We start from the raw sequence: 27614 nt of genomic DNA on the forward strand, positions 1-27614 counted from the left end.
CTGCCCGAGCAATCAAGTGTGTATTTTTAGATTATTCACGTCTTCAAAAGGGTTACAAATGCTACTCTCCATCTACCAGGAGATACTATATGTCTGCAGATGTAACCTTCTTTGAAGACACACCCTTCTTTCCATCATCTACGAACCATTCTTCTTCCATCCAGGATGTTCTTCCGATTCCCTCTCCATGTCCTCTAGGTACCTCACACCAAGATGTCAGTGAAGTTCCATCCTCTCCAGCACATCCACCTGAAGTTGCTCCTCCACCACTTCTTACATATCAACGCAGGATACAGCCAGTTGGTTCTATAGTATCTGAAGATCCTCCTGATTCTCATCCTTCCTCAATCAATCCTCAGGCCATGGATCCTGCTACTTCTCATTCGTCTGATTCAGACTGGCCCATTGTCATCCGCAAAGGTACTAGATCCTCTCGTAATCCTCATCCTATCTATAACTTTCTAAGCTATCATCGTTTGTCTCCTTCATATTCTTCCTTTGTTTTCTCTCTATCTTCACATTCTGTTCCTTCTAATATTCATGAGGCACTGAGTCATCCTGGATGGCGACAGGCTATGATTGATGAAATGCAGGCACTTGAACATAGTGGTACTTGGGAACTTGTTCCCCTTCCTCCTGGCAAGAAGGCTGTGGGTTGCAGATGGGTTTATACAGTTAAAGTTGGGCCTAATGGTGAGATTGATCGACTTAAGGCTCGCTTAGTGGCTAAAGGTTATACTCAGGTATATGGCCTTGATTATTGTGACACTTTCTCTCCAGTCGCTAAGATCACTACTGTCCGTTTGTTTCTTGCTATGGCTGCCATGCGTCATTGGCCCCTCCATCAGCTTGATATTAAAAATGCATTCCTTCATGGTGACCTTGAGGAAGAGATCTATATGGAGCAACCTCCTGGGTTTGTTGCTCAGGGGGAGTATGGTCTTGTGTGTAAGCTGCGTCGATCTCTCTATGGGTTGAAGCAATCCCCTCGGGCTTGGTTTGGTAAATTCAGTCATATTGTTCAACTCTTTGGGTTGAAACGAAGTGAAGCTGATCATTCTGTTTTTTATTGTTATTCATCCCCTGGAAAATGTGTTTATTTGATAGTATATGTTGATGATATAGTGATTACAGGGAATGATGCTACTAAGATTGTTCAGCTAAAGGAGCACTTATTCAGTCATTTCCAAACCAAAGACCTAGGGTATTTGAAGTACTTCCTTGGTATTGAGGTAGCTCAATCAGGAGATGGTGTTGTGATCTCACAGAGAAAGTATGCTCTTGACATTTTGGAGGAGACAGACATGCAGAATTGTAAACCTGTTGATAGTCCTATGGATCCGAATCTGAAGCTCATGGCAGATCAAAGTGAAATCTATCATGATCCCGAAAGATATAGGAGACTTGTGGGAAAACTAATTTATCTCACCATTACAAGACCTGATATTTCCTTTGCTGTTGGAGTGGTGAGTCAATTTATGCAAAATCCTCGTGCTGATCATTGGAATGCTGTTACACGTATTCTTAGATACATAAAGAGAGCTCCTGGACAAGGATTGCTTTATGAAGACAAAGGTAACACACAAATATCTGGATATTGTGATGCGGACTGGGCTGGATGTCCCATGGATAGGAGATCCACATCAGGATACTGTGTCTCCATTGGGGGAAATGTTATCTCTTGGAAAAGTAAGAAGCAAGCTGTTGTTGCTCGATCTAGTGCAGAAGCTGAGTACAGATCTATGGCTATGGTTACATGTGAACTTATGTGGGTCAAACAAATTCTTGAAGAGTTGAAATTCTGCAAAGTGATGCAAATGAAGTTATATTGTGATAATCAGGCTGCTCTTCACATTGCTTCAAACCCAGTCTTCCATGAGAGGACCAAGCACATAGAGATTGACTATCACTTTATTCGGGAGAAGCTATTGTCCAAAGAGATTGCCACTGAGTTCATTAACTCTAATGATCAGTCAGCTGATATTTTGACTAAGTCCTTAAGGGGGCCTAGGATTCAGTTTATATGTTCCAAGCTTGGTGCATATGATTTATATGCTCCAGCTTGAAGGGGAGTGTTATAATTATGTGTATCTATTGAGAGATTTTCTGTTGTTTAGCTTTCTTAGTTTTCCTGCTTAGCTTGTTGTAGAAGACAGCAGTATGGCTTGTCTTGTCAAGCTGTCCCTTTCTTCCTTGATGTATATATATGTTATTTTGAATGAAATAAAGTAAGCAAGTGAGAGAATAGTTCTTCCTCACTCTAGTCACAGCTTCAACTTTTCTCTTTACAACCAAACACACCCTTAGAGAGTGTGCTTTATTCTATAAACATAGAAGGAAAGAAAATGAAACAAAACAAAGCATTAATAGGGAGACCATCTATTGTCACATCTAGAGAAAACTGCATTACTATCTCAATCTCTACCACGTAATTTGAGAAAGAAAATAACCTCAACCACATACACTAACAATGGGATTTGAGACAGGGAAGCTCCACTTTAACCTTGTCTCTCTAATATAGAACATCACCTTGTGATGGACATCAGAAAAATATAGCTCACGCATTTATGCTATACATGCAAGGAACGACATTTCAACAATCCAAACATGATAACCAATGACTGCCAGAGCAAGTCTGCATTTCATCACATCGCCTTGCCCCCATCCTCCTCGGGGTCGCGAAGAGTTCCAAACATCCAATCCATCCATATGGTGTAGTGGCCGTAGTTGTGCCGATATGTAGTGTGATGAATGGTGTGGTAACCAGCACCCATAACAGGCCACAATTTTCCATGAATGCAATCATGAATATTTGCAGTCCAAACGCCCTCAATGAATATGAGGGCCAAATGTGTAGTAAAATGGATTGGCATAAAAAACAAACAAAGGCTATGCGGTAATGCCTGAAGTATCCCATCAAGAGGGTGAAATGCCAAACCTGAGATACATAAGGAAAAAGTCAGTACACCCTTCATCTGGTGGGAATGTTACGGACAAAAGTGGTCATGTTTAAGATCAAAGTGATGATGAAAAAGAAATCAATGGTAGAGAAAATCAAAATGATGGCACTTTTCAAAACCATGGTAAGCCAGAACAACACAAAATGAAACTAACAGACTAACATATATAAAGAGAATAACGTTCTGATACAGTTGGTACTGAAATGGAAATGGTGCTTCGAGCAAACAAAATGAGACACATTCATTAGTAAGGGGACAAAAAATAACTCACATAAAGTATTGTTACTAGAATAGCATGTCCTTTGCAAGTGTTGTAAGCATCGGTACTTAATAAAGCACACACATTGGTTATCAACCACTAAAATGAAAGGAAAATAATATACCAACTTCCAACTGCTTGGAATGTTCGCAAAGTTTACTTTGTCAGCTTGCATTTAAAATATAAAAAAAAAATATTGGGGACTAGAAACAGACAAGGTCAAGTTTCCAGGAAAAGACAGTACTACTAGAAAACACTTGGTGTATGATGGCTAAAATATGAAAAGTGGCATAGCATGTTGTGAAAGTAACAATGAATCCAAGGAATTTTGATTATGGCCAAAGGATAATACCTTGAACCCTCACCCCAATTTTGGGAAGTATATCCATTGGTTGACAAAACAAGAAGTCACATAAAATGTGATGTTAATAAGAACGTTATTGATTGAGGTACAAAACTACTTGATTCCTACAGGAGTACATATTTTTGTCTCTGTGTACATATATTCAGTTCTTATCTATATGATTGGTTTTTGTCCATAACTTTATGTCCCCAACAAAAATCTTCAATGATTCTCTCAACATTTCTCGTCAGTCTCCTTACTTTCAGAATGTATTTCTATTTCTATTTCCCTTTTATCCTCACTGGTATTCCCTTTCCTCATAGGCACGCTATTCCTTTTATGAGGTTTCATGAGTTTCCTAGAGAAGATGGAGCAGATATTCTAAATTGGTGATATGCATATGAAAATGTATTTTCTTAGATGTACAATTTCAACCTGCAATTGTATTGGCCAGAATAAATAGAAAAGGGCAAAGAATTGTCTAACTTCTTTGTAAAAGACAAAAGAGAAGATGCTATACTAAAGATTCTAAATGACTATATACATATAGATTTTCAATTGCATTTTGGAATGTGACTAGTAAATTGATTTATTTCTGCATATTTCAGCTAAGTAAGCCATTAGGTAAAACAAAATCACAAATCTAGCCTCAATTTTGGAAGGGTTCCAAGCCTTCCCCCTCATCTTCTCTGACAGGTTCACTGCCTGCCCACTAACTCCTCTGGAAAATATATCTATGTTTCTCATCACATAAAGCTAAGAAGCACAGCTTTTATTTCAGAGCTAGAGTGATTTTGAGCTCATGTAGAAGTTACCAATGCATCATATCGTCAAAATTACATTCCAAATGATAAAGGAGTATTATGAGTGATAAACTTGGAGGTTCACCAGGAAAACAATCAGTCAAAAGCACATACTGTGAAATTCTTACCAAGCTCTAAGCCTTAAAACCAGTAACATCTACGGCAGCATATGCATAAATTATGAAATAACTCAACAATAGACAAACATATTTTAAGAAACTATGAACTATCTTCGTATCAGGCATTATAAAAGGTTAAAAGAATTACTACATGGATAAATAGAGTTTTAGCTTGACATAACTATGACAGCAGCATTGAAATGTTGAATGCTTAACATACTTACCAGCAAAAGGGGAGAGAGTGTTCTGTTTATTGTAGATGTGATGGGTAGCATGAAGATATTTGTAAAGTGGTTTTATGTCGTGCAGCTCTCTGTGCATCCAATAAATACCAAACTCTACAATAATTAGATAAATTGCTAAATACACAAGGTATGCAAGCCAACCAACATTATATAATCTAGGATAGCACTTTGTCCAGCCAGTTTCTACCAGGTACTCCGAAACAGTTGGAAGTAAAGAGTACCACGGCATGGCTTTCATAGCAACAGATATTTGCAAGAGCATGGCTCTTTGAGAGGGAATAGCATCTGCAATGGTAGATTTAATTATATCAAGAAATGAAAATTACAAAAAGTCCTATATGCACCTTACACAAAGAAATAAAGAACTAAAAAGGCAATTACAAACAAAAATTAAATACAGGTATACTTGAAAAAGGCCATTAGGTTGGGAAATGAAATTCATAAAATACAATTGTTCTACTTAATTGAGTTTGGCCTATGATAACTCAAACTTTATAGAGCCAGTCCAAAGATGGATATACGCAACTAGTCTCAGGCTTCAGAAACTGTAGCAATAAACATTATTTCATGCTACTCCCTGAAAAAAAGCAAGAGGTAAGATATAACTATTATGCCAGTTGGCAAGCTATAGTTAAGAATAATGAGTTCTATCATGTTTTAACAAGCCATCAAATTACGAGAGGTGAAGCAGAGTACTACTTCAAATTGTCCTTCATCCCAGGAATAAAAGTTAAACAAAAAATGCATAGAAGCTATCTAAATGATGCTCTAGTCAATTTATATGTGTATGAAACAATGAACATCAATCTTCTGATTGACTAAACAATAGAGTATACTATAAAACAATCCACCAGCAGTATGATCCCTCTTGTAAAACTTCCATTTGCACACTTAAAAAGCGAAGGTTTTAAATTGTTGTATGGTTTCAGTTTCATTGGAATCCTTAATATCGTGAAAATTTGTGGACATAGTGGCTGATGTGAACTGCAATTACAGTCACAAAGACCTTAACGTTCAGGCTGAAATTGGAAAGATCATAGCAGAGTTCAATAAAAGCCCTCTCTAGTAATGCATAAAGATAAGTGGTGATTTCAAAAGGGAAAGTAACAGCCCAAGTTTTAACATTATTAGAAGAAAAAAATCAATAAAAAAGTCAACCACTGAAAATCACACACTGGAAGACCCCAAATCCAATTGAACTTTCGAATCCACCACCCCATAATCTTAAACCCCAAAACAGGAACAAAATCCAAAAACACCAAAAGCCCAAAAAATAATTATATCTAAAAAAATAGAGGATTAAAACCAAAGCAAGAAGGAACCAGATTAACAAACTAATCAAAACCCATTTCACATCAAAGCCAAAATATGCAATCTTTAACAAAAAACAGACAGAGAAACATAACAAAAAATTTCAGTTTCCCCACAGATATCCTCTTTTGAATACAATCATGTTCGAGACACTGCAGACACAAAATATAATAAGTACCTCTTTCAACCGAGATTCAAACCTTAAATCGTCGCCTTACAAAAAAAAAAAAAAAGTATCAAAAGACTAGTCTCTTCTGCAAGACTCAACCGTGGCAATAGAAAAACAAAACATGATGATAACACGCGCAGGCACGCACCAAAAAGAGGGGAGGAAAAGCGTAAAACCTTTGGGGACATGAACGTTGCGCTTCCAATAATAAATGTAGAAGCACCACAAGAGCCCAGAGAGGAGGTAGAGGAGAACGCCGCCGAGGTAATTGCGAAGCCACGTCTGGAGGAAGCGCGGGAGTGGGCCCCACACAGAGTGCGGCAATAGGGCGCCCAACACAATGCGGTTGTACAAGTCCGTGTCTTCGCCGAACAGCCTCGAATATTCGCTGTTCAACAACGTTGTCGGGTCCTCCATCATCACCGAAAGTAACCGTGGAGAAGAAAACGAATAGTGAGAGAGAGAGAGGACGCAGTTTAATTTATTTCTTCGACTTAGTTTTCAATTTTGGTTTAGTGGTGTCATGTGATGTCGATGTTAACCTGTCATCTTTCTTCTTTGGATCTTTTTATAAACTAGAGAAGAAAAAAAAAAACCAATTGTGATAGGTGTGACCAGAGTTTGTGGTCAGATATTAATTTCTGGTGATAAGCAGTCCTTGTATGATAAAATCTAACATATAAATTTAATTTAATTACCTTTTTAATTCCTTAATTTATTTCTTAGGTTCAATTCTTTTTATTTTTTTAAAATTTAATTTGATCCCTTAATTTAATTATTAAATTTGATTTGGTCATTTTAAGTTTAGAAATTTTAATTAATTAAGCCTTTTATTTCTTAAAATTAATTTAATTTGATGAGATTTAAAACCAAATTCAGTTTCATCTTTTGAAATGTTCAAAGGTGGCGGGATAAAAATGAACTAAATGGAATCCAATTTAAAAAATAAAAAATTTGATTGAACCATTCAAAAATAAAGAAATCAAATTGAATTTAACAAATAAATTAAGAAACTAAATAGAATCTTCTAAAATTAATTAGACGAAATTAAACTAAAAAATAAATTAAAAGACTAAAATAATAATTAAACAAATAAATTTTATGATTGCAAGTACAATTTATTTATTATAAAAAGTGAAAAATTATTCATATCAAATAATAATAATAATAATAATAATAATAATAAAACGTTATAAATTTGTTTACAAAAGAATATTAATGAGATAATTGTGACTTTTGAAAGATTGAAAAATAACTACTTGGAGAAGAATAATTTCATTCGGGGCCAAAATTCTAATTCAATAGGTATCTGGGAGTTTCACTTAGTGGAATATCTTTCCAAGTTTTTAAACTTTGATGGCTTTTCAAAATGGTGAAAATGTTTCATAAACATTAAGTTAACTTATTGAAATGTATAAGGAAAGGCTTTATGGAAAGATTTAAATAGATTGTTGTTGGTGGAGCTTGGATTCTTGAGGCAGATCATAGCGAGATGACGGGTACAAAGATATCATTTTATACACAGAGGATGATCAAATTATACTGGTATAATTTGACCAACAATTACATTATTCAATAATTTTTAATTGAATAATATTTTCTTAAAATTCACTTGGATTAAGAGTTACACATATGCACACAAGGGAGCCAGACCACCAATGTTGCAATCATCATGATCACTACGACTACCACCATTACCTCTACCATTGCCACTAAGACTACCACTACCGCCTCCACCATTGTTCCCACTTCCAACAATTGTAGTTGTCAGAAGCACCACCATCATCGCTGGGGTGGTAGTGACAACAACGACAATAGTGATAATAAGGATGGTTAAAGTTGAAAATGAATATTGAACTAAATTAAGCTCGACTCAACTCAATAATTGAGCTTAATATTTTAACTAATATGTTTAATCAATTGTGTTTTTCTTTCTTAAGTTTTATGCCTTATAAATATTAGATTAAATATCATTTTTGGTCCTTTATTTTATTTTTTATTTAATTTAATCCTTTATATATCTTTTTAAAAAATATATTTTAATTCTTTATTTTATAAAAATAATTATTTTTTGTCATTCTGTCAACGTAGATTTAATGTCATTAATGATTTTAAGATATTGGAAGTTCAAAATTGCCTTAAGAGTGATGCCATCCTCCCAAGGAGGGGACCCATCACCTAAGTCATGGTTAGGAGACTCCAGGAAGATTAGGCCAGGGATGCAGGAAAAAAACTCTAGGATTCTTATGAGCCTTAGAGTAGATTTTGGGCTCATGGGCTAAGTATGAGCCCACTTATCTTTGTACATATTAGATTAGGATTTCATTATTTTTGGGCCTTATATTTAGGGCTCCATAGTGTAGGGAGGGTACCCTAGTAATGTATGATTTTTTAGCCCTTGTATTTTAAGGCACCTAGACTAGTTTTTGTATTAAAGGTAGTTTTGTAATTTCACATGCATTAAGTGCACTATTTGATGTGTGTTGGGAGAGAAATTTAATTGAATTGGAAGAAGTCCAATCCAATTAAATTTTGGATCAACCTAAGGGGGAGGTGAGCATTTGTTTGCTACACCGCATTGTCACATCATATAGTCACACTTTGTGCATGTCCTTCATATTTTACATGTCTCATGACACCTAAGCACACTTAGTGGAGAATCTTGGATTTGATTTTGGATTAATGGGTTGAACCATAGTTGAAATTCACTAATCATAATTAGTGAAATTTTGACTCCAAATTTGCTCCACAAATTCAAATTCAAATCCAAGTGAAATATGAATAGAAATTCAAATTTCCTTCCAATTTTGTGTGACACTTGAAAATAGATACCTTGTCTGTGCATTTTGCAACTTTGATCATTTGAGAAATTAGGCTTCAAAGTTCATACCTCATTCTCCCTTTTCTCTCTCTCAAAATTTCATTTCCCTCTCCCTCTCTGTTCACTCATCTTCTCCTACCTTCAAGTTCTTATCCATGGCTTCGTATGGTGGTGAACTTGTTCTTGACTCATCTTCTCCTTGAAGTGGCGTCTCCAATCACTGTTTCTCCTTCTCCATTTCACTTCCATTGATCTTCAAGAAGCAAAGGACTCCATTGATGATGAAGATTCAAGGCTTACAAGCTCTATGAGGAGCCACATTAAAGAGTACGATTTTAAAATGTATCCACATTGTAATTAACACATAGTAGTTGTTTATAACCACCACTATAAAATTTAACTTTTTTCAGCTTTTTTTGATGCTCTCATCCAAACCCTTACCTCCAAATTTGAGTCTGTCCATGAGAACTATTGCCATGATCTCAAGGAATTCGGCTGCAGCCTGAGGAAAGAGCCTACAATGATATGCGAAATCTCCTCATGTGTCATCAAAGACCTCTTGATGTCGCTTGATGCATGAGTTTCTCAAGTTTGTTCACCAAGCCATCAACAATATTGGCAATACCATTTGGAAATCGACGACATAGATTGTGCCTCACAGTAGGGGCTTTTTCTTAGACTTTGATTTAAATTTTAATTCTTTTAATTCAACCAATTATGATAGTAACAATGACAATGTGACAAGAACCTATTGAGTGGCGGTAGTGATAGTGATCGAGTTTGAAATCAAAATGGTATAGTAGGTTTAAAATGCATTGCATGCATGCACTTAATTAGTTATTCTAATTTGTGCTTCCTTCTCCTTCTTCTTCGTGGTTGTATTTTTAAAAATTTTAAATATTATAGTGACCTTAGAAATTGTCACTATGTTTTAGTTACATCATGGGAATATCTTACAAAAAATTGCGGAGATTTTTAGCCCCCCGAATATCTTTAAATTATTAAGGTCATTCCTCATAAAAAAATTATTAAGATCATTAAATTTACATTGTTAGTAAGATAAAAATGAACCATTTTAAATATATAAATGACTAAAATAAAAAAAATAAAAAAGATGAAGGGTTAAACTAATAAAAAAAAAGTGAAGGACCAACATTTATATTTAGCCTAAATATTAACAATTTTTACATATTTGTTATACTCATTATCTCTGTTACTTTTTTTTTACTAGACTTAAAAGCAATATATTTTATAATTTATGTTTATAATTATTATTATAATTAATATAATTCATTATTGTCTACATGTTTTCTTCAATATAACTTGTCTGTTTTATTCACGCATATATTTTTTATTTTTTATGTTAAAACTTATTGAACATTCTTATAAGTTGTATAAATTATTTGTTTCTGCATATTTTTCTTAGAAGATATTTCCTTTTTATTTTTATCATATTATTTATGTCTATTAAATAGAATTTTTGATTTAATTAACTATTATAATTTACACTAAGCATAAAAAACTCTGGATTGCAAAGATAAAAAGACTAGTAATCATAGTATAAAGGTTTTTTTTTTTTACACTATCACGAATTATGGATAATTATATACATGACAATATTATTAACATTTTTAACAATTAGTATTTTAGCATTACATTACACAACATAAATATTTATTTTTATATAATTAATATTCATAATAAATATATTTTTTAATATATAAATTTCATTATAATTTTTTTGAAGAATAAATTACATTAGAATTAAAATTCATAATAAATAAATACTTTGAATATATAAATTATACTTTATATTATAATATAATATTTTTAATTATTAATATTTTTAAAAAAATATTAAAAATCAATTTATAGATATAATTTTGGGGTAAAAAAAATAGTAGTACTGAACTAGAGTAAAAAAACAATAGCTGTAAGAGTTGTTTTTAGCACAAAGAGGAGGCACCAACTAAGATGACACCTCTTGATTTTAATTTTTCCCTCACTTTTTAGTGTTGGGAGGCGCCAGCCCATCCTATGCCTCCATCTCTATGTGCAAACAAAGTTACAGCCTTGCAGGTTCTCACGTTGGTGTCTCATTGTTATGAAGGAACAGCATAACAATGAAGCATATAGGTAGGTCTCACCTTAAAACATTCTTTCTTTATGAAAATAAACGGGAGAGACTCAATTGTTTGGTTTAAATAACCATCCTGCAATCTTCTTTTTTTTTTAAAAAAAATTATCATAGATCTTTTGATATATTATTTTTATTTACATTCAGATTAGCCTAAGGATAAAATAACCAAAACTTGAGCTTTTGGCCTATTAACATTTGAATTATATTTGGTAAAATTAGCTAATAAGATAGCTAAAATCTTATAAGCTATAAATTAGGACATGAGAAACTCGAAACTAATTAATTTAATTTATGTTTGATAAAATTAGTGAAGTTAAAAAGATAGTTAAAAGTTAAAAAATTAGTTTGGGAAAATTATATGTTAAAGTAGCTGAAAAATATAAAATTACATAAAAAATAAAAATAATAAAATTTCACCTCAAATATAAAATATTAAAAAAGAAATCTAATAAATATTTAAGAAAAAATAGAATAAATATAAAAAAAACTATAAGCTAGAAGCTAAGCATTTTAAAAAATGCTAATTCAAGTAGCGTTTAAAAAAAACACTAAATGCTACTAAAGAAATTTGTTTAGTAAATAATCAAATAAATTTTTCAACTAGTAAAAAAAAAAACTAAAAACTAACTAAAATATCTTGCTAAATACACTCTTAGTTAAAAGTATTTGATAAGACTAGCTGAATAAATGTTAAATGATATAAAAGAACCTATTTAATATTTCTAATATTTAAATTTTATTTTTAATAACTAAACATCTTAAAAAGTAGGATAATATTTTTTAAAATATTATATTATTAAAAAATGGTAAAATTAATTTTTCATTTTTTCAAATTAAAATTTAATTAAATAAGCTCTATTAGAATTATGTTGTTTAAAATCATTTTTTAACATTTAAATACTTTATTAATAATATTATTTTAAAAATATAAAAAGTGTTGCTTCTTTATAATTTTTCTTAAACATTCATTTTCTATTTTTACAACAAGAATTTGGATGTGTATGTCTTTCACTTGCATGACTATAAAAAATAAAGATATGGGATTTTTTCTAGACAATGAATGAAAAAGATAAGAGAGTTTTTAAATTGAATAAAAGGGTAAAATGAAATTTCAAATAAAATAATAAGGATAAAATTGAGAAGAAGAAAAAAGCTAGTAGCTTATAAGCTAGTTTATTTTTCATAAACTACTTCATCAAAAGAATCTACTTGAAGTAACTTACAAAAAACAAGCTACTAAAATAAGCTCATGTACCAAAACTTATTTTGGTCAAAAGAGCTTATAAGCTAATCAAAGGAGTTTATAAGCTCCTCAAAAACCTTATCAAGGGAACTAATTTTTCTCTCTCCACATGAGACATCTCTCTCCTTATGAGTAGTAGGGTTTTCTTTGGTTTTTGCTTTTCCATTTTCTATCATAGGTTGTCTAGTATAGTCATTGCCTCAAATTTAATTCAACTTTTAACTCTTAAATCATTTCATATCTCAAATGATGATAAACCTCTTATCATTTGAGTTAAAAAATAAATTTGAGATTTTATTAAAAAAAGAATAACGAAAGAATTAAATTTGTAACAAGATTTATGTACTCACAACTCATAAGGTTGTTAATTTTTAAATAATTATTTAAATGAATGCAAAGTTTATTCCATTTTCTATTGGATAAAACTTATTTGCAATTCAATATTCGTAATCAAAACTATATCCCTAAATTTAGGGTGGGGGACTGAAGAATCAATAATGCCTATTCCAATCTCCAAATGACTACGTAGTTAAGAGAAGCCAGGGAAGATCTCCAAAATATAACAGCCAATGATGAAACCATATGCAAGGAGATGAAAGTGAACATCAAAGAGACAATGGAAAAGGAAGAAGAGGATCGTAGAAGAGAAGCTGCAATCGCATCCTCATCCTGTCTCCGACCCAATTTCAACCCTAAAGGCATAACCCAAGACCAACTCTCAAAATTTCGTGTGGGTGCCCCCTTCCATTCAGTTCACTATTCATTCTTTTCTACATCTCCCACTTCCAAAAAGCTTGTAAATTTTAGATTTTTCCTACATTCTAAAACCTGGGTATGTACCGTTTTACTGTTGTGCTTGTTCGGTGTTCTGTCATGTTAACGTTGTCTCAATGTTTGATTGTGATAGGAACTACACAAGAGGCGCTTGCAACTGAAGTCAAAATCGAAGTTCAAAATGAAATCCAAAGGTTCTTTTCTTTTTTCTTAATTGTAATGGTTTATGTGTTGTCTATATGCTATTGTTGTAGATGTTCTAGTTATGTAATATTTTGGTTCTGCAGATAGGGCCAACAAAAAGTCACATGGTGATGTTCTATCAAGCCAAAACGGTGGAACTCAAGGTTCAAATGTTGATCACAAAGAATCAAACTTGTGGAATGATTGTGAAGGATTTGATTCTAGATATGAAGACTCAAAGGATGATATACCTGTGATGTCTGCACCAAAGAAGCAAAAGTTACATTGGGGGTATATATATGTAACTCCACTTTGGTTTATTGATCTAGTTAGCAATGGTTAATCCCTGCTGTATGTTTTTTTTTAACCATTACAATTACAATTAGGAGAAATTATTATGTGATCTAAGATTATGATCCCTATTGATCTCCACATGACATGTAATGAAGTGTTATTAATACTTGTAAATTAAAAAACTTGAGTATGTGTCACATAGGTATGAGTCAGGATCATAGACACATGGAAGTCACAAACTATCTTATTATTTATTTGTAATTAAGGTATTTGGTTCTCCGGTGGAATCCTGAGCTATTCTCACAAATTTCAATTCTTTGGGTAGGATGAGACTAATCATCAATCTGGAGTTTAATCACACTTAGAATCACCACTCTCAAAAAATGTGTTTACGCGAATTGAACTCCGTCCTCCTTTGCAAGCTCAGAGTATATTGTCAACTGAGCTACACTCATTGGTTGTTAACATGTCACATGCCACAGGCTATGGTTAATCCCTGTTTTAACATCACATATCACTGGTTGGGTTTATAACATTCTAATTGTGTTTTATTCGTGTATGTATGGTTGTTTCACTTTGTTAATATTTTGTTTCATGTGAGAAGTTCACAATCATTTGATGTGTGTTATTAATATTTTGTAGGCTTGACACCAAGAACAGGTGGGAGAGGAAATCCAACATGTAGATATCAACATGGAACTGAAGTGAGGAATCCTCGAATTTGGTTTAAACGATTATGAAAAAGGGTATTATTCGAGGCAAAAACACCATGGAAGTGCTCATGACATTGTGTTGCAGTTGTACATGTTGCACATGCTAATAAGAGAAGATCAGTAACACTGCCTTGTTGTTTATAGCAAATAATGTTGGTAAATAAGAAGCTAATGTTATATTTGATATATTAGCATTATTAATAGTGTATCCTTCAAACAAATAGATTGATCTTTAGAGCGAAAAAGATAACTTAGAATTTTTTTATTTAAGGTTCTTATTTTATTTGTCACAGTGCCACCTTTTCCTTCTGATATGTTTCTATGTGGTTCATTCATCTATTTACTAAACAAATCCAATATTATTATTTGCTTCTTACACGTTTATTATATCAAAGGATGATCGTGAAAATTGTCACTCTCAATTTTGAACATAGGAAGCCCGAGTCATTCAATTTAATATGACATTTGAAGTGAGAATGTTCTTGCTGCCATACATTTTGACAAAAACTATCAGTTTGAAAAGATAGTAGTGAATACAGATGCTTGACCAAAGCTCACACCAAATTGTTCCCATATTTGCCCATGAGCAAAATTTGGTTACAATAAACAAGTTATCCCAGTTATCACTCGTGCCAGACAAATGTGTGGAACAAGTAGTAAGAGCATAAAACAGTTCTTTGAGCAGCATAGGAATTATGAACAAAAGCATTTCCTGGAAGATTTTCATGTTGAAGCACTGAGAGCACGTTCTATTTCCTCCAATGATCGACCCTTTGTTTCAACAACATTACCAGCTATGTACAAAACAGCAAGAACACAGACAGCCGAGAATCCCAAGTACACGGAGCTGATACCAAACTTGTTTACAACACTCAAGAAGTAGAGGCCGATGACGAAGTTGGAGATCTGATAACACCAAAAAAATAATCAGTTTCATTGTCAACATCATATTTAGGCAACCAATATAAACCAGTATTGCAATAAAAGCTTAATGTAGCATAAATCATATCAACATAGATATCATTTAGTGAGAAGATCCAAGAAACTTCAGAAGTAAAATATCGGGCAAAGAAATTCATGGTGAAGCTATTTTCTAAGGAATTTTTCTTCAACCATAGTATTATAAATATGTAGAAGGCGCAGCATGCCATGTTTTAGGCGGTGTTAGAGTCGTTAATGTTAGAGCTGTTTAGAATATAAGGGTTTTAGTATGTATACGGACTTGGCCCAAGTGCTTGTATATGCTTAACCTAGTATTATAAATGAGGGTAGCCACAAATTGTACTGTACCCAATTACAGTTTACTCATATGCCTCTCTCTCTCTCTCTACCCCCTTATCTCTTTTTACATGGTAACAGAGTCTATCCTAGACCCATTGATGGACTTCGTATGTTTGTCACGCTACAAACAAATAGTCTTAAGCATGATGGAGTTGGAGGGTGTTGGAAAAGCCACCTAAATTGTGGGCAAAAAGAGGACATGTTAAAGTTCCACGTTGACTAAAGATAATGCCGATATAAATTATATAAATGAAAAGTAATTTTCACCTTACAAGTCGATTTTGTAGGATTGAGTTAGGTCTATACCCACTTTCTGATAGCAAGTAAGATATTTCTGTTTTATTTATTTATTTATTGATTTTTAAGAATAGTAAGTTAAGTGTTTGGTAAGCTCACAGCAACTACTCTTACAAAGTACAGAAATTTTAGTTTGTTTTAGCTTTTAATAAGTTGTGCCTTGGTGACCGGTTGATCATGTGTTTGAATCCAGAAACAGCCTCTTTGCCTATACAAGGCAAAGATGCATACAACAACCCTCCTCCCATACCTTCGCATAGCAAGGAACCTCTGGGTACGTTAATTTTTTTAGCTTTTAAGAAGTATAATTTCAAATATATGGCAAGATAAAGGCCTCAACCACAGGTAAAATATTAGGTTCCACAGTGAAGTCACTCACCCAATGTGTGCCTAATGACAAAGAAACTGCTTTTGCTCTAATTCTAGAAGCAAATATCTCCGGTAGAAGAAGGGCAGGCACAGGACCAGCACCAAGAGAGAAGGATAGGACATAGCTGGTTAAAATTCATAGAACATAGAGTCATCAGAAATGTAAGTCTTAAATAATAAAAGAACATATAAGTTCATTGAAGTTTAAGTCGTTCACTGAATGGAATCACTATTATTGACAAAATTAAATGACTTACAGAACAGTCCCAAGAACAGCAAGGGTGCCAGAGTATGGAGCAAGAACCTTCCATGTAAAAGACAGAGAAAGAAGCAACATAGAAGCAGCCTGGGTGAGACATAAAGAAAAGGCTGTCAATTATACAAATGAAAACACACGATGTTTTGTTACAAAGCTTACAATAAGTCGAATAAGTTATAACACACCAGAAATGAACTGAGCCGATGGGATGAAGATTTAGTTTGAATTATAAACAAAATCAATTGAGTTGTTTAAGCAAGTAAGAAGAGTAAGAACAGATCCATTACCTACCAACCTAATTATGCTTCTAACACGTAAGCATGAAATGAAATCAAGCATCATAATACTTGAAAATTACCTTTCCTTCCTTCAAGAATGGAATAAAGTTCAATCCCTTGTTTAGACTTTTCTCAAAAATATATTGCATTGCCTCATTTTTATCTTTCCCATTTTAAAATATGGCACAGTAATATCTACAAACCCTTCCATTCTCTAGTACTAGCTACACAAGTGCATGAACTCTTCCAAATCACCGTGTCTGACTAGCATTAGAATCTCCAGACTCCCCCTTGTAAGTAATAAACCCAATAGAATCAGCATGCCATGTCTTACCAATTACTGGCTAGAGTAGAAATGATATTTGCAAATTGCAATCAATCACCAATACACTGATAAAAAAACTGAACATACGATACAAAAGTATGTGGAGGATAAGGAAGAGAATATTCATGCACAAAAAAAGTAAATCGGCATATTCAAGTAGGATGAATACATCTGTTTCTCTGCAGAAGCATTTCTATTTTCTAGTATAATGTGAGTACTGATAAAGTCAGTATTAGTTGTATTCATGTTTTGCCATGTAGACCTTTCAAGTATCATGACCGAGTTGAAGGCTGAAAGCAGACAGTTTCTAAATTATCAAAATGCTTGTGTCCAAAATTATATTTAAAGTCCAAAGATATATTTAGACACATAAACCAACCATGCATTATGTCACTACATTAGTGTAAGGTATACTTATTTTGCTCTGGACAATTTTAGCCAGGCAAGGCATAAGGCCCACAAAAATTAATATTTGACAATTAAACTTGTGATTTTTCAGGGATGTCATTAGTCCATCATGTAATATCTAACATTTTATGCTTTAGGTCTAGCAAGATGTGTGCCGAAAACATCTATTACCATCCCACTAAAGCTTGTGATAAGGAGACTTTTCCTTCCTTGTTTGTCCATTAAGGAGGAAGCAATACAAGTTCCTGCAAAATAAAACTTCAATCAGAAAAAATATCATGTTTGTGGAACATATACAATAACCTTCTTTTACTGAATGCACAATAAACATTTTTAAGAATAAAAATACTAACCAAAAACATTTGATGCGCCAACCAAGGCACTTGCTGCAACATCAGAAGCAATTCCAGCACTACGGAACACAGAAGTTGAATAATACACTACAGCATTTATTCCAGCCAACTGCTGGAACAAGAAAAGTGCTGCCCCAACACTGACAACTGAAACAAGGCATATTTTAAGGAAGTGCTATACTATTTCATATAAGAATTCATTTAATCAACTATATAGTAAACGAAAAACAAGTTGTCAGTGAAATTAAAACATGAACAATGATAAGATTATTGGTAAATAATAAATCTTCATACAAATATATCAGGTATAGAAAAGGGCCTAAATGAAATCAAACATCTAATGGAAGTCTCATTGGTTATCAAACCTGATCTATGCATTGGGTTTAGGTTGAACCGGGAGAACTGATTTTCACGAAACATCATTCAAGATATAATTATCAAAATATTATGAATTTTACGTCGAACCTCCTTACATAAACACCCTTAAAGAAAGGGAATTTTTATGAAAAAGCCTCCAAAGATGCAGGTTAGCATTATCAGCGAAAATTATTTTTGTCCATGGTGTTACCAAACCTAGAATTAGCTTTAACTGAAATTTAGGATACCTTTCCAATATCGACTACTAAACAGATCAAGCCACCCTGCTTCAGGTTCTGATGAACCTTGACTTGCTGTTGTTAAGTCATTCATAACTGCAGCAACTCTTTCTTGTCCATAGAGTGTTTTAATAGCCTTTTCAGCTTCAGAGATTTTGCCTTGCTGTAAAATAATACATGAAATTTTCTCAGAAAACCTACAATAAAAATTTTGCATTAAGATCTCAACAGATATACGAGGCACATCATCTATGCATGATAAGTATGTTCTGTTGGATAATATAATAAAATGTTAATATCATAACACAATTTCAATCCAGTTTAAGCATTTAAGGAAATTGACAGTGTCTTAAGAAAAGTATATCTTAACACACATAAAAGCACATCATCTACGTATAATATGCATGTTCTGTTGGATTATATAACTGTTGAGAATCAGGAATTTAATGTATAATGATGTGATAGGATATGATATCTGATTTAGTGGAAACTGAATACCCTCTAATTATGTGTAATCAATACTACTTGTCTATGTAAACAAGCTCCATAGGGTCTCTTTGACATAAAGTTCTGTCCAAATATCCCTCAATTTCTCTCATTTTACATGGTATCAAAGCCAAGGGAATAAGGAAAACCGTCCTCCACCAGGGACAGTATGTTATATGTCCCCAGTGGACCTTTCTGTTTGTCGCACTTATTCCAGCACTTTCAGACAACCCTTTCTCCTTCTCCAGTGACTTTTCTGGCTGCTGTCACTTTTCCAACGGCCTGTTTCCGCATTTCAGTGGAGCTCTCCGCTTGTCGCCCTTCTTCCAGCGACCTTTTTCCACATTCCAGTTGACCTTTCTACTTGCTGCCCCTCTATCAGGTGATTTCCCCCCTTTTCCAGAAGCAGCTGTTGTTCTCCGCTGGAGCTCTGGCAGGTGACCCCACCACCAGCATCGTCGTCCACCGATCTACACAATGGTGGTTACGGAATCTCGATTGGGCTTGCAACGCTCCCTCACGCACCCACTCTTTTGTGCGCCAGACTTAGTCAAACAGTGCACTTCTCTAGCGCATGCAGGCACGTGGCACACCATCTTGGGCTGCGCTTCTATTGCCAAAGTCGCCCCTCTTGTGCGAGCATAACCTCAGAGTTTTGCCTCAAACGAAGCTTCCTTGCAGACACACCATTGGAGCTCGGTTCTGTTTACCTTTCTTTAAGTATTGTTTGGTTTGCGATTTTGGGAACTATACAGTCCTTTTTTTACATGTTTTGGGTTGTTATGAAGAACTTTCCAGTGACCAATCCAGCCGCCATCTCTTTTCTGCGTGTTTTTTGGCCACTGCCTTTATCTTGCCACTCATTTTCCAGCGAAGAACTTTCCGGTCGCCTATTCTATCGTTGTCCTTTTCCTGCGTGTTTCTCTCTCTTCGCTGGCTATTTATGACTATTTCGTCTCTTCAGTTTGAATAATTTTGGGTCTCCACGGTTCGTTTGAAGCATCCAAATCTTGGTTTTAAGAAAATCGCTGGCTATTTATGACTATTTCGTCTCTCTGTCTAGCAATATTTTCCGATTTCACCAAGATCCCTGAGTTGTCTTCAAAATTTGAAGTTTCCAAATGATGGTTTTAACTTTTAAGAAAGTCAGAACTTGCTTTTCTTAGGCTGATGGATATTCCAGCTCTCTCTTTCTAGCAATATGCCCCAACTTCACCAACATCCCTGAGTTGTCATTCAAACTATTGTCTTTTTTAGTAGAGCTCAAACTATTGTTTTTATGTAACAAGCTAAAGCTTAGTAAGCTTCAGCTTGAGTGGGAGTGTTGAGAATCAGGAATTTAATGTATAATGATATGATAGGATATGATATTTGATTTAGACGAAACTGAATATCCTCTAATTATGTATAATCAATACTACCTGTCTATGAAAACAAGCTCCGTAGGGTCTCTTTGACATATGGGTTTTCTGTCCAAATATCCCTCAATTTCTCTCATTTTACAATAACAAACATAAGTATGATGTCACTTACAATTTAATCCAGTTAAGAATTTAAGGAAATTAATAGAGTCTTAAGTATATTTAAAACATAATATAATCTCTCCTTTAATGTGTTAAAATATAGTAGTGCTATTTGCAAGGTTGTCACCATATGATATTGTCGCATGGTTAGGTTTGTGATACAAAATTTGATTAAAAGAAGCCTTTGATGTGTCTAAAAGTATTTTTTCCCCATTAGTTTAATTGTCACATGAACTTATTGCTTCCATGACAAAAGATACATCCGAATAGCAGGAAAACCTGAACAAGCCAGCGTGGACTTTCTGGAGAAATTGCCATTCCTAGTGCTAACAGCACAGATGGAACTATTGCAATGCCAAACATTGACCGCCACCTGACAAAATAAAATTACAAATAAAAGTAGAAAACTGAGCAACAAATATTTCTGGATCCACCGAGAAGAAAATAAATTAAAAATAATGAAGGCACAGTCATATTTGAATTTAATTCGAAACTATCACAATCAAATCAGCCAGGAACAATTATTTCTAAAAAAGGAAAAATGTGCCGAAGTGTACAACTTTCCAATTAATCTAGATGTATTGGCTGTATAAACAATCTATGACTTCTATAATGTGGAAATATCAAGTACCAACTTCAAATATTGACATAGAAGCCCCAATTTTTTTGTTAAGGAGAAGCCCCAATATAAAAACATGGATTTAATATAATTTTTTGTATATCAAATTTTCAGATTACTTTTTGAATGGTTCAATGAGGGCGAGCCCTGGTGCAGCGATAAAGTTGTGCCTTGGTGACTTGTTGGTCATGGGTTCGAATCCGGAAACAGCCTCTTTGCATATGCAAGGGTAAGGCTGCGTACAACATCCCTCCCCCATACCTTCGCATAGCGAAGAGCCTCTGGGCAATGGGGTACGAAGTTTTTTTTTTTTTTGAATGGTTCAATATATCCTTTTCCATAGTGTCAGCATTTCAATATCCAAAGTATGAATGCAACTGCATTTTTATTCCAAACCCAAAGCACACGACTAAATTCTCATATTCATTCATGTCAATGATTATGAGAAGATTAAAACAAGCAACTGATGATGAGACATGTTTATTTCTAAACTAAAGAAATCAAACTAACAGAAAAATAATTACCAATACTGATGTCCAATCAAAACCTTGACATCAGTTTCTATTGATAAAATACTTTGGATAAAGATAAGAGCATAGGACCATCCATAAAATCTGTGCAAAATTCTCTTCTAGGAGCATGTGTTCTGCCACTTCAAATAAAAAAGAAAAACAAGATGACAAATATCTCCACTTTCTTGTAATATTTTACCATCTCTGGATGATATTAATCACTAGAAGAAAACAGCTCAAAAAGAGGTTAGGTTAAAATATTCACACCCCTATGCTCACCCCTCCCTGCAAAAACAAATAGTGGTAAGGTGAAACAACTCAATACCATATAGGGTTTCCTGCCAGAGGCAGCCCAGCCACCAGTGCCAGAAGAATCCCAATGCATATAAAAAGTTGATTAACAGATCCTAGCGCACCACGAATTTCAGTTGGTGAAATCTGCCCATTAAGAGGAGTTACCACACAGTCCACATAAATTATTTAGTCTATGATCTCAAAGATAAGAATAATATATAAAGCACCTCAGATATGTATAGTGGTACTATAGCAGATGTAACACCAATTCCTATACCAGCAAGTAAGCGACCAATGATCATTGGCTGAACACTCTGGGCTGTAGCACTGCAGACATGTCATAGTTTATAATGGCAGATTTCAAAAATATAAAAAGATAAAATCTTATCCTGAAGACCAACTGACTGACCCAAGAAATGCTCCAATTGCTAGAGGGATTGAGGCTAATTGAAAAGTCCTAGTTCTTCCAAATTGGTCAGCCAATGATCCACCAGTAAATGAACCAACAGTGGCACCAGCAAGTAGTGTGCTGACAATCCAGCCTGTTCACAGATATTCACTCATGATAACCAAGAGAAAACAATTGATAGGGGATATGAAAGTGAAGGAAGATTCACATGGACAAATGTAATTACAAAATTCATTTAAAGCTCAACTAATTTTCTGTTTATGTTAACCGTACCATTAACATGGACAGACATGCATACTGAAAATTTTCCCTTTATGAGTGTATTAAACAAGAAACTGCATTTTCTTATATCTACAGTTTTCATTGCCTATAAAATAAATCAATTTGTTTAATAATTTACAAATAGACACACACACATATAAAGCATGTACCTTGTATAACAGTATTTTCAGTGATTCCAAGATCCTTAGCAAGGTATTCAAGGGCACCATTTACCACCCTAAACCAAACAGGGATTGTTCGAGTTCTTAAACAAGAAGATATTGATTAAAAATAAAAAGTAGTAGCAGTTATATATATGTCAAGAAGCCAAAAGAACAAAAAGACATCCGCAAGTTACTCATATCATTTTTATAACTTAGATGGCAGCACAAAGAAAATGACATGCTGCATTATTGTCCATTGACCCACATACTAATATGAAGAGGCTATCCATACCCGAGATGATAACCAAATAAAATGGCTCCGAGGCAAGCAACACCAACATATGGTAGAACATTTCCAGAAGATTTGCCCTGAGGAGTAGCTGGAACAACATCTTCAATGTTTCCATCTGCAACTCAATTTTACTTTCTATGAGTATCTGTAAGAACATACAAGTATATGTAACAGCTAGAAAGTTATCATATTGCAATTCAAATCTAAGTTTCCAACATAAATTCTGAATTGTGAGTCAGAAATCGTATAGAATCCTAAGAGACAACGAAAAACAACTTGAAATATATCATATAAATGACATATTGTATAGTGTTCAATGTAATAGGTCTAAACTAGACATTGATAAAAAATCTGAAGTTAACCTCAAGTCTCACAAAATAAAAAACGTGTGTGAAACCTCTATTTCAGAAAACTAAAAACAAAGCTATGGAACAGTCAAATAAAATGCATAGAATGGAAACAAAGCAGCCAAATAATCAAATAGGGTGAATTCAGTAGTGCTCATTCATTTCCTTTTCATTTAACAATTTTAGCTTATATAACTTTTGAATTTCTTTCATGAAAAATCATTAAAGAAACATAAAGAAGGACAAATAACAATTTGTTGAATTATGTGACTCATATCAATGACACAGAAGCACATTGATTCATTCACATATTGCATGGTAAGTCATCTGCAATGAATCACATGATCTGTATCACCAGCAAGCTGAACCATACCAAAGTGTATGATTCAAATCAAGAATCAAAAATCATCTAACAAGAAGTGAGATTACACAGTTTGCTGACAATACTGGGAAAAACTGTTCAGAGACTTTGCAAATACAAGACTCATAAAGGCAATTTCTAGCACTAAAAGCTGTTTTCAGAATCAATTGCCTTTGTAAAGGATATTTCCAGCACTAAAAGCGGTGTTTCCAGAGTCAACGCATACACAACTGCAAAACTTAAGCATGTTATTACCATTAGTATTCTGGAGATGATATTATGAGCCAACAAGAGACAAAAGGCAATTATAAATGGCAAATTCTACAGTATATAAACTTTTAACATAGTTCTACAAAAGAATATTATCCTTAAAAATTGAATTTCCTAACTATTGCAATCATGTTGAAATTAAACATTCATGTATCAACTGGATTACAAAAAACAATTAAGCATCACATCATTCATTCATTTATCATGATCGGCATTCTCCTAAAACCAGTCACCGAATTTCAGGTTGGGGAAATCAAGCAACAGACTTAATTGAACTACCTGAGTCAACAAACCACAATAACAACAATAACAAACACACACAGACAAGCAGTGGCCTACTAGAAAACACCAATGTGGTTCAGCAACAACAAAATTAAACATAAAAAAGCAGCTTTACTGCAAAATCCAAACACGGCATCATTAAGCAAAACAACACATGGCCCATCTACATGAACCAAGCACATTACATACACATCATTGGCAAATGCAGTCCAAAAAATTTCACAATAGCCAATAAACCAAACAAATCAAAGCCACCGGCAACAGCATACAAACCAGAAGCCATAACCCTCACTGATCTGGGCTTAACGGAGGGCCCGAAAATGCCACCAAAACCAATTCTAGCACTAGTTAGTTCAGTTTCCATAGTGACAGAACCAAGCCTTAACCCGCAAAGATCAGTATTATTCTTTGTCATGCACACTCTTCTGGGTCTCAGAACACTCCCATTTCTGAACTCTCCAAAACCCACCAACCCCCTTCGCTCTTGAACCCCAAAAGTGGCTCCTTCAACACCAAAAGTTGATGCCTGCATGCTTTCTGACAGAAAATTCCAATACCCATTAAATGAAAACATGGAATTTTCCAACAATTATATTTAGATATACAAAATATGCAGAAAAACACCAATGATGGGAGAAATAAAAGAAAGAATGGCATCGTTAATGCAAATGAACTAAGATTCAAGCGTGAAAGAAAAGAAAGTAACAGATGCATTACCTCGTAAAAGGGTGACAAAGAAATTTGGAAAGGGTGAGGAAATTTGTGTACTTCTGAGTGTTGACGTTCACACTTTAGAACATGCAATTTTTTTTATCGGGATTTGTGTTTTCTGATGGAAGGAAGGGGCTTCGAAAGGATCGCTACTAAGTGAAACCAAACGACAAAGATGAAGTTGATCAAGATTTCAACTCTTTATTTTAAAAGGAAAAAAAAAAACTTTAGATGAAGCTCTTGGTGCTGTTTTTTGTATCATATAAATAATATATAATTTAATTACAACTTAGAAGGTAGAAGATTATAATAAATAAATGACAAGCACCATGATTCACCCAATCAAAAATATGCATGAGAAGTCGTTCCCCACTCACTTTAGATAATAATCTCAAATTACTCTACTACTCATGGGGTTTGGCTTAATTCGCAACACTCGGACCAAAGGAATAAAGTATGAAGCTTGTGAGATATTATACATCAGACTTCTGTTAGAGAGTGATAGGTCTTAATCAAAAAAATATCTCAAATTATTCCAAATTCTTATATTTATATTTGATTCTTACATATTTTTAAAAAATAATCTCAAAGTTAAAGTTTTGTGTTAAAAAATTGAAAGAAAAAAATTATCGTTCATAAAATTTTTATTCTGTTTGAATAGAATTATGTTTAGAATGTCTATAATCTCTTAAAAAAAATATAATCGTAACTATTAGTAGTATTTTTAAAAAAGAATTAAGTGTAAAAGTTTTTATACTAAAATAAATATCTATTAAATTCAAAAGTTAAATATTGTTATTCAATCATGAATAATTATTCATTATAATTTGTAAACTTTTATAATTACTTTAAAAATCATATTTAAAATTATTTATAATTAATTAAAAGCATTAAAAATTTTACATAAAGCATGAAAATTAAACTTATATATAAAACCTAAATGAAAATTTTGGTGTTATTTTTTTATAAAAATAATTATTTTAGTAATTGCACCGACATTTTATGTAAATTTATATTTTAGAGATTGTTGAGATAAAATTGTAATTCTAGCTAAAAAAATAGCACTATAAACATCTTAAAATTGCATTAGTTTTTTGTTTTTAAGAAAATCAAAAATAAAAGAACGTATTTTTGTTTTAGTTTATGCCAAGAAATTCTGAAGAAAAAATGGGTTCCGAGAAAGAGAGAGAAAAAAAACAGGATTATCTTACGAGGGAATTTAGGATTAGATTATGGCGAGTGCACGTTGGTGCTGCTGGAACAGTGTCCTTTCTCTCGGCACTTACTTACGTGGACGGGTCCCACCCTATTGTACAAGTGTAAACCACTCCACCACAATTTTTTTCTGTCTAGTCTCTAGTGTTTGATATTTTCACGTATTTTGTCGGATTTTAAAAAATATAGACTTAAAAGGGTTTTTTTATTGTTATTTAAGGTAATGTTTGATTTAAGGTTGTTGGGAAATTAAATTTTATCAGTTTTGAAGAAAACAATCATATGATTTATGATTTTGGTTTTCTTAGTATATATATATATCATCCAATTGGTTTAGTTAAAAAATTTAATTTCATTCAATCTGATCTAATCTAATTTAAAGTGATTTAAATTGGATTGATTTTTTATTTTAATCTTATTTTTTATTTTTTTCTTAAAAAAATTAAATAAATCATAAAATATATAATAAAAATTAAACTATCAAATATTTCATATTTCATTTATATGTCATTATAATAGCATAATCTTTTAAATACTAGATTTTAAAAATGTGGTTTTATTAAATTATATAAATTTTATATTTAAATTTAGTATTTATATAAAAACATATATGCATATTAATAAATTATTTTTAAAATATTTATTAGGATAAAAATATAATTACATTGAATTTAAGAGATAATTAATTATAATTTCAATTGGGAAGATGTTGTATCAAAAAATATTAATCCTATTGAAATTTAATTTGATTGTTTTTCTCTCCAAGTAGTAGCACTCATGTGATACTCATATAAAAGGCATAAATTGAATATATATATATATATATATATATATATATATATATATATATATATATATATATATATATATATATATATATATATATATATAAAAGGAAGTAGGTGGGGGACATTTTTATAAATATCATTTTGCATCATAAATGATATAAGATCAAACCTTATTTGGAAAGCACTCACAATCTTTTTGTTTCATAGGATAATAATTTAAAATCCATAAAAAAAATCTTTTTCACAATCGCGATATTGAATTTAGCTATTCTCCCCTCCCAAAAGACTTTGGGTATATGTTTAATAATATACATATCGCGCACTCTTTATTCATACCTATGTCTGATTCTCTATAGGCCTATATTCTCGCAAGACGAATCGAGACTAAGCACAAACGCTTATTGTAAGTTCCAATATCCTCTGAATACGGTCAAACGCGTCACCCACAACCTTATCCACCTTATCCAACAGAGTGTAATGTGTCCTTCCATATTTTGAAATTGCCCCCCAAAATAGAGGCCCCGCCGCGTTATCCCC

At 33.1% G+C, this 27614-nt stretch overlaps 3 protein-coding genes across 6 annotated transcripts; 1 reads left to right on the plus strand and 2 right to left on the minus strand.

The window, feature by feature from the left end:
• Window positions 1-2382: 2382 nt before the first annotated feature.
• Window positions 2383-6853, minus strand: LOC100782638 (delta(7)-sterol-C5(6)-desaturase). 4 transcript variants are annotated; one of them, XM_041008665.1, is made up of 5 exons: window positions 6386-6514; window positions 6219-6253; window positions 5256-5306; window positions 4709-5014; window positions 2383-2938 (listed from the first exon to the last, which is right to left on the minus strand). In XM_041008665.1, the coding sequence occupies exons 4-5, from the start codon at window positions 4989-4991 to the stop codon at window positions 2646-2648; spliced, it is 576 nt and encodes a 191-aa protein (XP_040864599.1). In that variant the 5' UTR covers window positions 4992-5014; window positions 5256-5306; window positions 6219-6253; window positions 6386-6514; the 3' UTR covers window positions 2383-2645. The 4 variants fall into 4 exon arrangements, with proteins under 4 accessions (XP_040864599.1, XP_040864598.1, XP_025980739.1 ...); XM_041008664.1 differs by lacking the exon at window positions 6219-6253 and having other exon boundaries at window positions 6386-6523; XM_026124954.2 differs by lacking the exon at window positions 5256-5306.
• A 6048-nt stretch (window positions 6854-12901) lies between these two features.
• On the plus strand, window positions 12902-14755 carry LOC100500190 (uncharacterized). The gene is made up of 4 exons (NM_001251295.2): window positions 12902-13143; window positions 13321-13381; window positions 13475-13661; window positions 14307-14755. Exons 1-4 carry the CDS (start codon window positions 13006-13008, stop codon window positions 14347-14349), a joined length of 429 nt encoding a protein of 142 aa, NP_001238224.1. The 5' UTR covers window positions 12902-13005; the 3' UTR covers window positions 14350-14755.
• Window positions 14756-14821: 66 nt separating this feature from the next.
• On the minus strand, window positions 14822-25506 carry LOC100818957 (plastidic glucose transporter 4). Its single transcript, XM_003541312.5, has 14 exons — window positions 25081-25506; window positions 24637-24900; window positions 23104-23218; window positions 22818-22885; window positions 22387-22519; window positions 22205-22304; window positions 22009-22121; window positions 20832-20925; window positions 18553-18706; window positions 17948-18094; window positions 17766-17839; window positions 16582-16670; window positions 16335-16449; window positions 14822-15283 (listed from the first exon to the last, which is right to left on the minus strand). Exons 2-14 carry the CDS (start codon window positions 24893-24895, stop codon window positions 15101-15103), a joined length of 1644 nt encoding a protein of 547 aa, XP_003541360.1. The 5' UTR covers window positions 24896-24900; window positions 25081-25506; the 3' UTR covers window positions 14822-15100.
• Window positions 25507-27614: the final 2108 nt, after the last annotated feature.

Source organism: Glycine max, chromosome 13 (genome assembly GCF_000004515.6).
Source record: "Glycine max cultivar Williams 82 chromosome 13, Glycine_max_v4.0, whole genome shotgun sequence".
Classification (NCBI taxonomy): Eukaryota; Viridiplantae; Streptophyta; class Magnoliopsida; order Fabales; family Fabaceae; genus Glycine; species Glycine max.